At 49.0% G+C, this 12268-nt stretch overlaps 1 protein-coding gene across 1 annotated transcript; it reads right to left on the bottom strand.

The window, feature by feature from the left end:
• Nucleotides 1-9698: 9698 nt before the first annotated feature.
• LOC124684182 (laccase-4-like) lies at nucleotides 9699-12253 on the bottom strand. Its single transcript, XM_047218562.1, has 5 exons — nucleotides 12149-12253; nucleotides 11854-12005; nucleotides 11088-11332; nucleotides 9918-11012; nucleotides 9699-9829 (listed from the first exon to the last, which is right to left on the bottom strand). The coding sequence occupies exons 1-5, from the start codon at nucleotides 12248-12250 to the stop codon at nucleotides 9699-9701; spliced, it is 1725 nt and encodes a 574-aa protein (XP_047074518.1). The 5' UTR covers nucleotides 12251-12253.
• Nucleotides 12254-12268: the final 15 nt, after the last annotated feature.

Here is a 12268-nt window from a genome sequence, read left to right as displayed (position 1 = left end):
TGACTAAGTCATACTCCTGCATACATGAAATTTGGAGTGACTAAGTCATACTCCTGCATATAGGAAATTTGGAGTGACTAAGTCATACTCCTACATACATGAAATTTGGAGTGATTTAGTCATACTCCTGCCTAGGCGTATAATATGCATACTCGTAGTCTTCATAGCCGCCGCCATTGTACTGGTAGTCGTCGCCTTCTAAGTTGCCGGCGTCGTCGTCGCTGCTGTCGTCGCTGTCGTCGGGCGGCGCTCGTGGCTCGAACTGAGGGTAGCGCAGGCGGGGGATATCGCCGGCCGTGATGTAGTCCATGACGCTCGCGGAGTCCGGCCGTACCACCATAGCCGACGGCCGGCCTCGTGGAAGTTTCCGGGAGGCGGACCGTCCTCCTCATACCAGCGAGCGCCCTCTCACGCCGATTGATGAAGAAGGCGTCCCAAGTATGCTCGGTTATCGGGATGCCGGCGGGGATTCATCCGCTGCTCCGGCGTGAGGTCGAGGTAGTAGTGGTTCGTGATGGCCGCCGGCGCGCAGTACCACGAGGGACGGGAGGGACCGGCACGCCGCCGGCGCTTAGGCTCCGGCCGGCAGGGACGCGGTAGCCCGGAGGGCAAGGGTAGTTCGAGGCGCAAAGCTCCTCCACCTGCCTGGTAGGTTAGAGTGGGTGCGGTGGAAGCCATGAGAGAGTGATGAGAGATTGTAGAGATGTGATGCTGGCCAAGCCGGGCTACCTATATGTAGTGACAAATGGCGGGAAAAATGGGAGCGGGAAGACAGGAGGCGGGAAGAAAGAGGCGGGAAAAAAATTGGCGGGAAGAAATTGGCGGGAAAAAATTGGCGGGAAGAAAGAGGCCGGAAGAAATTGGCGGGAAACAATTGGCGGGAAGAAAGAGGCGGGAAGACAGGGAAGAAATGGCGGGAAGACGAGGAGGGAAGAGGGGGTCGGCGGAAAGAGGCGGGAAGAGGGGGCCAACGAACTTTTGAATTGAATTAGTTTTATTTTTATGAATTTTTGATAATTTGTATTTTTAAATTTTTGAATTGAATTAGTTTTATTTTTCTGAATTTTTTGATATATTATTTGTATTTTTAAGATTTTGAATTGAATTAGTTTTATTTTTATGAATTTTTTGATATATTATTTGTATTTTTAAGATTTTGAATTGAATTAGTTTTATTTTTATGAATTTTTTGATATATTATATGTATTTTAAACATTTTGAATTGAATTAGTTTTATTTTTCTTAGTTTTTTGATATATTATTTGTATTTTTAAGATTTTGAATTGCATTAGTTTTTTTTTCTGATTTTTTTGATATATTATTTGTATTTTTAAAATTTTGAATTGAATTAGTTTTATTTTTCTGATTTTTTTGATATATTATATGTATTATATGATTTTCAAAAAAGAAAAAAAATTTCAAAAAAGAGCTTTAGTCGCGGTTGGCCTGGCCAACCGCGACTAAAGGTCCTTGCGCGCGGGAAAATAAAAACGGGCGAAAATACCTTTAGTCGCGGTTGGGGTCCCCAGCCGCGACTAAAGGTACCCCTTTAGTCGCGGTTGGCGACCCCAACCGCGACTAAAGGGGGGTCCCTATATATTCGCGCACGGCGAACCGCCGCGCCATTCTTCTTCCTCCGCCCGAACTGCGCATCGATCTGAGACGCCGCGCCGCCCTCGTCGTCTCCACGCCGTCCTCTCGTCGTCTCCACGCCGTCGCCGGCGTCATCGTCTCCGCGCCGTCGCCGCCATCGCCGCCCTCCATCTTCTCTTCTCGCCACGCCCCGGCCCGTAAGGATCCCTCCAAACAAACGCGCGCGCGCCGCCGCCCGTGCCGCGCCGCCGTGTCGCCCGCGACCGCCGCGCCACTGAGAGGAAGGGGCGGCGCCGCACGAGAGGAAGGGGCGGCGCCGCACGAGAGGAAGGGGGGCGGCGCCGCCGGCCAGAGAGAGAGGCGCGCGCCGGCCAGTACATGGGGCGCCGCGCGCGCGGCCGGCGCACCCCCGGCCAAATTTTTTTTTCTTTTTTTTTAGTTTTAGTTCTTGTTAATTTCGAAATTAAAATTAACTAAAATTGGACTTAAAAAAAACTAAAATTGAATCATCATATCTGAATTGTTTTGTTTTGTTGGTTAGACACAAAATAAAACTTTGTTAACCTAAATTTTGTTAACCTAAAATTTTGTTAACCTAAAATTTTGTTAACTTAAATTTTGTTAACTTAAATTTTGTTAGCCGGTCGATAACTAAGTACTTAACTCACAATTTGTTAACCTAAAATTTTGTTAACTTAAATTTTGTTAGCCGGTCGATAACTAAGTACTTAACAAAAAAATACTTAACAAAAAATAGTACTTAAAAATTAAAACTTCAAAATTTGTAACTTACAAATTGTAACTTAAATGAAAAATAGTTTTAAGTAATTTGTTACTTCAAATGGGGCATACCGGCCGGCCCGGCCAATTTTTTTTCTTTTTTTTTTAGTTTTAGTTTTTGTTAATTTCGAAATTAAAATTAACTAAAAATTGAGACTTATAATTTGAGACTTAAAAAACTACAAGAAGACATAAAATTTGAGACTTAAAAATTTGAGACTTAAAATTTTAGACTTAAAATTTGAGACTTAAAATTAACTAAATAATTGAGAGTTAAAATTTTGAGACTTAAAAAACTAAAAGAAGACTTGTAATTTGAGACTTAAAATTTTGACTTTTTTGACTTAATAATTTTGACTTAAAATCTTGACTTAATAAAACGTACTAGATCTAGGGGGGAGACGGAGGCCCGAAGGCCGGCCGGGGCGCGCGCCACACACACGCATTAGGACGGCGTGCCACACACACGCACTAGGGCGCCGAGGACACATAACTTAACCACCGCGCGAGGGTTATGTGTCCTCGGCACCGCCACCGCCCTTTCGCCACCGCCCTTTCACCACCGCCACCGCGCGCGTATGCGAGGGGGAGCGAGCCCCTCGTCGCCCCCTCCGCATACGCCTCCCTCTCCGTGACGCCGTCGTCTACCGCCCCGTCTCGCGCTCTTCCGCGACACCCTCTCCCAACCCCTTCCAGCTCGCCGGCCCCCTCCTTTTTGCCACCGCCCTTTTGCCACCGCCACCACCCCTTCTTCACTTAATTAATTTGTTTTGACTACATGTTTTCAGGACTGACATATGGCGGACGATAGAGCTGACCCGATTCTGGACAACTATGATCCGGACGCTGAAGACCATATGTTCGGCATCATAAAAGGCGATATTCCATATGTGCCGACCGGAGAAGAAGAAGATGATATCTCTTCTTATCTGAACCTTGAGTGTGAAGATGAAGGGCGCCGTCGGCAAGCGGATGATGCCGAAGAAACGTCGATAAACGACGATCTTCAATTGGAAGTAGCAACCACCTCCGGCGCCGAGGTATATATATATATATACATATTGAGCGTCTGGTGATACAACTAACTGATTTGAATAAATGTGTGTGTACTAACGCGCGCGACTCTCTTTCTTATTTTAGCCCTCGGCCGGATCGTCGAAAAAATCGAGTACGTCGTCAAAGCGTGGCGCAACCAAGACGATGAAAGCAGGAGAAACATGCACCATCGATGTTGTCGATGAAGCAACCGGCGAGGCCGCTGGAGCCCAGCAAGAACGCCACCAAGTTTGTCGGCCAATGCGGAGCCGTTGTTAGAGACAACGTCTCGATCACCCGCCAGGAGTGGAATGAGCCAAAGAAGGCACGTGTTGGTTTCACTTTTGTCGATAAGAGAGAAAAAAAGATTGCTTCAACAAGCTTATGGAACATTTCGTTCTACCTCCGGAATACCGCAAATACGATGAGGAGGGTAACAAGATTGCGGAAAACAAGGAGAGGCGCAAGCTAGTCAAACGAGTTCGCTCTTTCTAGGATGGCCAACGCATTCGGAAATACAAGCAAAATCTAGCCCATGACTTTGTCAACCAGGGCAAGACTCCGGATTTCATAGGACAATATGAGAAACTGCAACATGATTGGCCAGAATTTGTGAAGCAAAAGAAATCGGAGCAGTTCCTTGAACTATCGAGAAAAAATAAGGAAAATGCGGCCAAGAAGGAGTACAATCATAAAATGGGGCCAGGGAGGGTATCGCTTTTGGCAGCCTAAGTGGGAGAAGATGGAGAACGAGGCTGAGGGCGCGAGGAATCCGTCCAGGTACGGAGGGATGGGACCCAAGGGCCAAAAGCTGGTGGTACGGGCATGGGGGATCGGCGAACCCGGAGACGGGGAGTGTGTTTATCGGGGCAAAATAATTACACCCACCCAAAAGCTTATTGAGGCAATGAGGGAGGCTCAAGAGGGGAGGATCGGGTTCAACGGAGAGAACGACGCCACGACAAAAGCCCTCGGGAATCCCGAACACGGAGGACGTATACGAGGCATGGGGCCCATTCCGTGGAAAATAGGGTTCCCCGGAACGATGACCCGTACGGTTACGAAGCCGTAAGAGAAAGATGGATCGGGATGCGGATGTTGTGGCGAAGTTGGTAACCGAAATGGATGTGATGAAGAAAACCGTGAGTGTACTAGTCGCCGAAAGAGATGCAGCTCGGGCGCGACATGCTCGAAGATCATCCAATGGATCTCGGAAGCCAGCGAGAGAAGAAGCGAGCGTGGCTTCCACGGAGGCCTCACCGGGCTGGTGCACCGACGATAGAAATTACTGCACCGGAGCCTGCGGTGGTCGAAATTACTGCACCGGAGCCTCCTCGCTACCCCGTGGACGATATAAAGGAGATGAAAGCATGTCATCTGTATTATCCTATCGGGAACATGTCCATGAAGGTAGCCATCGGCGGTGCTTTACCACCGGAGCACTCCACCACAACAACCCCATTCAAGATGGCTATGCTCGTGTGACGGTGGAGGAGATAGTCCAACGGTTTGAGGACCTGGACATTGACATTGCTACACCTGAAGGGGTGAAAAGACTTGGAGATGTCAAGCGCCGAGTTCATTCTATGGCGGAAGAAATTTATCAAGTTTCCGGGCGAGGCGCCAACAAGTCCACCCCGTACGGTGGTGGTGGTGGCGGTGGCGGTGACGGTGGCGGTGGCGGTGGCGGTGACGGTGGCGGTGGCGGTGACGGTGGCGGTGGTGCTTCACCTAATACACCTCATTCACGTCGGCCCACGCCGCCGCCCCCGGTCCTCGTCCGGCGGGTGATCGGACACCGGTACCGCCCCCAATCCACCTCCGGCGAAGAAGCGAAGCAGTCCTGGGTTATTAACCCGGACCCTTACGTACCTAAGAAAACAAAGGTACCGGAGGTATCACCGAAGCCTCTCCCCACGAGGCCTTGGGAAAGTAGTGCCGAGGAAGTCGAGGCGGGCGCGGCTGCTGATTTAGAGAAATGGAAGGCGAGCGTCAAGAGGAAAATAGAGGGCGAGCCCAAGCCGGTATATTCGACAAGGAAAAGCGATGGGCTAAGTCATTTTTGAACACACCGTCCCAAGCCGCGAAGAATCTGCTCGACGACTATTTACGTGAACTTCGTAGGCAAGCACTCGCGTTCAAGAACGAGGAAAGAGTTGGCGGAGAAGAAAGCCGTGAAGGACGAGGCCGAGTCAAAATTAGAAAGGGGAAAGAAGTTGCCCAGCTCGGGGAACAAAGTAAACAATCGATCGCCCCGCTCATAGTGCAAGCCGCCGATCCGGATGCCCCCGATATCATAGCAGCTGCGGCAGCTTATGGATTGACCGTAACGAGTGCCGGAGAACAAGCGGCCGAGTTAGGTATCACTCTTCGTGCACTCGCTAGGCCTTGATGAGGCGCCAATGAAGGACGTAGTATTTACATATGTGAAGAATGGCCCTCTCGTCGAGCCTGCGCGGAGAAGGGGATCTACCTCGACAAATGCTAGGTCTGCTAAATTGGTACAAGGGTTACATAAAACATAAAAACGCCAAAGACTATATCTATGCGGAAGTTAGATATGAGCATCACTTCAAACATTACTGGGTACAAATTCCTCTGAGTGAATTGTTCCAGTCTGTTCAATCTGCGCGACCTCGACAAATCTATCATCGGTTGCTACGTTACGTAAGTGATTTATTAATTTCTACCCCATCTCGTTCATTGCACTGCACTGTCCTAACTATCTTGTTGTGTACGCTATTATGCGAGAATGAAGAAGCGGGAAATGCGAATAAGGAACATCCATGATGTTGGGTTCATTGACCCACACATCGTTAATTCACATGTGTTAGAACACCACCCCGCCGACGTGGAGGATGACCTGTGGCGGTTTATTAGAAAACAGCAACGAGAAAAGTGATATTCTATTTCCTTACCATTTTGGGTGAGTGTTTCTGTCTTGAGCACATTCTCTTTTGTTTACTCCATGCATGGTATGTGGCTAATCGATGAGTTATGCATGATCGTGCATGTATCGTGTCCGCAGGTTCCACTTGGATTCTTATGGTAATTAAAGTTCAGACCTCCTCGGTTCTCGTCCACGACTCTCCGAATATGGATCCGGCGCTTTGGGGCGACATGAGAAAAATGATGCAAAAGTAATTATTTTCATTCATTTGCGCTCTATATCGATCGGCCTATTTCGTTCATCATTTCCTAATATCAAGTAACTAATTAATAACTCTCTTGTTTATTTAATTTTCTTTGCCTCGTAGGGTTTGGAGACGGTTCGTAGATACCAAGGTCGGTGAATTCAAAAAAGAGCTACATTTTAAAATGGCGGTGCGGACGGCGGGGATACTCGGCCACCGGGGACCAACCTATGTGGATACTATGTTTGTGAGAGGATCCGGAGATACTGCAATGAGCGGGACCGGACGTGTGAGAACAACATCCTGAGGAATAACCTCCGGAAGACGCTTAGTCCGGAAGCTCGCTTCCGACCACTTCAAGAGGAACTAGCTGGATGGTTGGCGAGGAAGTCATCGATCCTAAAGGAGAACACTATTACGATGACGTAGAACTTTATATGCACCGGAATTTGTAACTAACTTGTTCAAAATTGTATATGGTCATCCGATATTGAATATATATTGTATATGGTCATCCGATATTGAATATATATTGTATATTCCTCTTGAATTCTTTTTGGTTCTAATTTCAAATTTGTTTGAAATTGTACATTCATATGCATGTATGTATACAGTACCGTAGAATATGTGAAACTCCTTCAAAATTAAAACCCAAAAGAAATAAAATAATACAAATTAAAAAGAAACCAGATTTAGGGGGAGGGGGGCTAAAACCCTAAACCCTGCGGAGGCCTTTAGTCGCGGTTGGCCTAAATATGTGAAACTCCTTCAGAATTAAAACCCAAAAGAAATAAAATAATACAAATTAAAAAGAAACCAGATTTAGGGGGAGGGGGCTAAAACCCTAAACCTACGCGGAGGCCTTTAGTCGCGGCTGGCCAGAAGAACCGCGACTAAAGGTCCTCCGCCCTGGCGCTCGCCTGCGGCCCACGTGGACGGGCCTTTAGTCGCGGTTCGTAAGGAACCGCGACTAAAGGGGGGGGCCTTTAGTCGCGCAGCTTTGGTCGCGGTTGCGCCACCGCGACTAATGGCAGTTGCCAACCGCGACCAAAGCCCTTTTTTCCACCAGTGCGTGAATTGCTTCAAGCTGCTAGCTAGATTATTCCTTGTAAGAGAGAAGCCAGCATACCCAAAAGCAGTGTCAGTTCTCAGTAGTCAAGGGAAATAAGCTGCACAACATGGATATATTAACCCAAACTCTCCCCACCAAAATCAGGAGAGAAGCCAAACTTTCGCATGTAGATAATATTGGGAGTCACCAACTGCAATGATTTGGCCCTAATGCTGAGTCACACTATCCAGATCCCGGCAAATGCCAGACCACGACAAGCAGCAAGAGCTCTCCTAGGATGTACACAGCCAAAGACACCACGCAGCGGATGCTTCATGCTTGAAAATCCATCTTGGCTTCAGGGAAGAAGAGGTCGAAGAGTAAGTTGAAGGAAGAGTTTGCTATTACACAACGGGTGTTCCTCTATGGTTAAGTCTACATCTATTAGTTTGTGGCTCCACTTCTATTTAATCGCTCTAAAAAGAAAATAAAATGCTTGGTGCATAAAGCCTTGGAAAATGATTTTTGGGTCTCCCAAATCAACACTCTTGATTGTCTCTCCTTTGACTACATTGCTCAATTTTACAAGCTTTGGAAAATGCTCACCTCCATTCACATGGACCCTCAAGCTTTGGTTGCTATTAGGCAAAATCGGCTTACGAGATGAAAATTTTGGGCTCACCGACTCTCTGATGCCTTCCTTGGTTTGAAAACCTTGGGCACCTCCGAGATGCAAAATCTTTGCATGGTAGATCCTACAAAACAGGGTTTAGACGGCGGATAGACTTGCATGGGGAGGATGCAATTTTTTGCCTGTGTAAGATTTGCAATCAACACCATGAGTCGGCTGCCCACCTACTATTCAAGTGCAGTTTCTCGATTCGTGTGTGGTCCAACTTAAAGTCTTGGCTTGGTCTTGAGGACATTAATTCGTCAAGTTGGCATGGTGTCCATTAATTCCGTCAAGAGTGGTGGATTGAGGCCATACACAAGAGAGGACAATCAAGAAATGCATTGGCCCCGCTTTGAATGCTCGTTTCTTGGGAGATTTACAAGGAAAGAAATGTATGAGTTTTTTGAAACCAATCCATTACCGTCGCTATGTTTGTTTCGAAAATAAAAGAGGAGGCGGCTATGTGGTTCTTGCCGGTGCCAAAGCTTTAAGTAATGTAACGTCGCGAGAGTAGCTCTCTAGTATTTGTGGTCTTGTCCTCTTTGGCAAAGACGGGTTTGTAAGACTTCTAAAAACCTCTCTTAAGTAGTGAAAATGGTAAATCTTTTGCTTTGTTTCAGAAAAACATCTACTACTTTGTCTCTTTCAACCTATGGTTACATCACCATTAGCTAGATTGTTCCAAACCCTAACTCTTCTTCTCTAAATCTTGTTGATGACATCCAAGATAGTGAAATATTGATGTATGTTTAATGGCTTCAAACTATGGAGAAAACAATTGATGATAAGGAAATAAGATTTTAATACATGTTACAATTTGTATTAGTGAAGTCTTTACACAAAGTACTCCTTAGTTTTCCATGTTAAAATTTGGTGTCGTTGAATTCTTACTTTTTTTTTTTGCTATTGTGGTTGTAAAAACATATTTTAGATGACATACATTGGCTTTAGTTCGGCATCTGGTACCTCCATATATGTTCCTGCCTGTTGCATATGTTCCTGCCTAGCTGAGAACTAACTTCGTGCTCAGTCAAGTTCTACACCATTTGATTTGCATCGTGATTTGTCCTACTTATAAGTTGTAACTTGAGTTGCAACTGAGATTTGATGACATCACCTGACTAAGAACGAAGTTTTTTTTTTTTGAAAATGAACGAAGTTAGTACTCAGTCGAAATAGTCACACCCTTAATTTTGTGATGAGCAACTATATCAGCGGGGCCACAGGGGTTTTTAAAGTTGTACTCTATTCCGCATCAGTTTTCAATATCAGGTTATGCGCTAATTGCCCAAGAACTAAACATCAGCTGTGATAAGTTCCTCCTAGCATTTGGGCATAAAAAGGAAGGTGAAGTTGTACTTTATTCCGCTGCAGTTTTCATACCACACGTTATGTGTGTGTTCTGATTGCCCAACATCAGCTGTGATTACATCTAGCATTTGGGCATATCAGATGGCGGTGGGAGCAGTTTCTCATTGGGATTGCTACCATCCTGCACTAGCCAAGCCATTTTCAGCCCCCACGCCGTATGCACCGCGAAATGGCAATGCATGAACCATACACCTGCGTCAGGGGCACACATGAATTTTTGTTATTAGTTAGGTTGCTCTGTCTCACGTGTAGATTGTATAATTGTAACTTTAGGTGGTACCTGGATTATCAGCAAGGAAGCGAATAGCCACCCAGCCGCCGGGAGGCACGCTGACGGTGTTCCGCTCGACGGGGTCGACGAGATTGAACTTGGCCGGATCGGTGGTCGGGTCGTAGTTGCCGAACCCTTGCCCGACCACAAAGAAGTTGTAGCCGTGAAGGTGCAGGGGGTGGCTCTCGAACCCGACGATGCTGGTGTCCTGCATCACCAGCTCCACCGAGGTGTTGTAGGGCAGCACGAGCAGCCTGGTCCCCGTACCCAGGTTGCTGTTGTTCGGTGGTGTCCCCGTGTAGTTGAACGGCAAGAGTGGCATGGCCGGGAAGTCTGGCTGGTAGACGCCTGTGGACTGGTCGGTGAAGTGCGATTGCAGGAGCGCCTTGGAAGGGAGAATGAACGAGACGTTGTTCACGGCTGCCGCGTACTGCCCGCCGTGGAAGCCCTGGCACGTCGCGTTCTCGGGACACGGGAGTGTGCCAAGGCTGATCGTGAAGAAGAACCGCTTGTCCACTGACCGCGGCACGGCCGCCGGGTACTCCAGCGTGTTGAGACTACAGAGCTTGGTTATGAAGCTGACGACGAATTTGGTGTCGTTGAAGGGAGGCAGTGTCGGGCTGAAGATCGGCAGCTCCTTGCGGAAGCTTGATGTGGACGGGTTGCGGTACTCGAGGATGCCACTGACGGTGGTGTTGTCGAAGTAGGCGGGGGGACGGTCGACGGAGTATCCTGTGGCGGACATGTAGAAGCTGGCGTTGGGGTATAACAGCTTGGTGGTGAGGAGGACGTTGGTGGTCTGGCCCGAGGAGATGACCAGTGTGTCGACGGTGAGGGGCTTGACGTAGACGGCGTCAACCTCGACGATGGTCAGGGTGTGGTTGGCGACGGAGAAGAAGAGCTCGTCGTTGAGCGCGGCGTTGACGAGGCGCAGCAGGTACATCTTCCCTGGCGCCACCTTCAGCTTGAACGTGTCTTTGACGGAGCAGCTGTAGAGCGGCCCGGGAAGGCCGTTGATGGTGTATGCGTCGGAGATATTCGGCGGTCCGCCAACCTTCAGCGCCTGGCTCATCACCTCCTCCGTGTCGGCCCTCCACCACTCACCTGCAAAACCCAACAGATTAAGCCTTCGTGATGGCCGACGCTCGAAACACTGAGAATGCATGCATCAGGGCTCACCGAAGATGACTGGGACCTCCTTGTGCGGCGCCGGGAAGGGGTAAGGGACACCGCGCTTGGGGAGGATGATGATGGCACCGTAGACGGTGGAGCGGAACCAGGAGATGTGCGCGTGCCACCACAGCGTGCCGCGCTGCCCGGTGACGGTGAACCGGTACACGTACGTCTGGCCCGTCTGGATCGGGCACTGCGTGATGTACGCCGGCCCATCGGCCCAGCCCGTCCGCAGCTGCCGGATCCCGTGCCTGCAACACGACAACAGCGATAAGCTTGACGACGGTAGCCGTTACTACTAGTTAGGCTGGTGCCAACGCGGGCTGGAGGGCGGGCGGTACCGCCCGCGACGGGGCGAGAGGCTAGCGGCGGGCGGTGGTTCCACCGCCCGGCGGTAGGGGCGGTACCGCCCGCCTATAGCCCGCGTTGGAGGCGAGAGCGGGGCGAGAGGGAGGCAATATCGGTGCTAGTGGGGGCGATAGGGAGGAGAGAGAAGTGAGAGCTGATACTATAGCCCGTGCACTGGCACCGTGGGGTGAGAGTGGGGTGAGAGTGAGGGTAAAAGCTGACGTGGCAAGGCTATAGTGGGGTGATGCATTGGCACCAGCCTTAAAAGCTAGAGCTAGCTACCGGCCGTTTAAAAGGAGCTAAGCAGGAACTGATTCAAGTGAGCTTGGTCACAGCTGAACATACGTTACCACCACTATTAATCGATCGGGAAAAAACATACGTTACTAGTAAAAAGCTAAGGCTAGTTGAAAGTCAAGTGTACCAGTGAATTGTCATGTTGTGTGCGACGTGGTTGGTGACGCGTACGTGGAGGCGGTCGCCTTCCCTGGCGACGATCTCCGGCCCCGGGAACCGCCCGTTCACCGTCACGATGCTCTTGGTGCCGCACAGCCTCGTCACGTTCGCCATCTGCACCTGCACGCACATCTCCTGATCTCCATTAACAAGCACCAATCAAGAACACACCACCGTACGCGGGTGTGATAAAAATCAGCAAATCCACCATGCAGATTACTATGAAGGAGCTAGCTAACTAACTAGTGGAAGGGGAGACGTACGTTGAAATGGTAGTGCCTGGTGATGCCCTGCGCTTGGATGATGAGCAGTGTCAGGGTTGCTGCCACGAGGAGAGAGCATGGACGAAAACCGGAGGAGATCATGGTCACGGCGCTCATGGT

The sequence above is a fragment of the Lolium rigidum genome, chromosome 1 (assembly GCF_022539505.1).
Source record: "Lolium rigidum isolate FL_2022 chromosome 1, APGP_CSIRO_Lrig_0.1, whole genome shotgun sequence".
Lineage (NCBI taxonomy): Eukaryota > Viridiplantae > Streptophyta > Magnoliopsida > Poales > Poaceae > Lolium > Lolium rigidum.
Note: the sequence above shows the minus strand (reverse complement) of the source record. Positions and strands in the feature narration are given on the sequence as shown.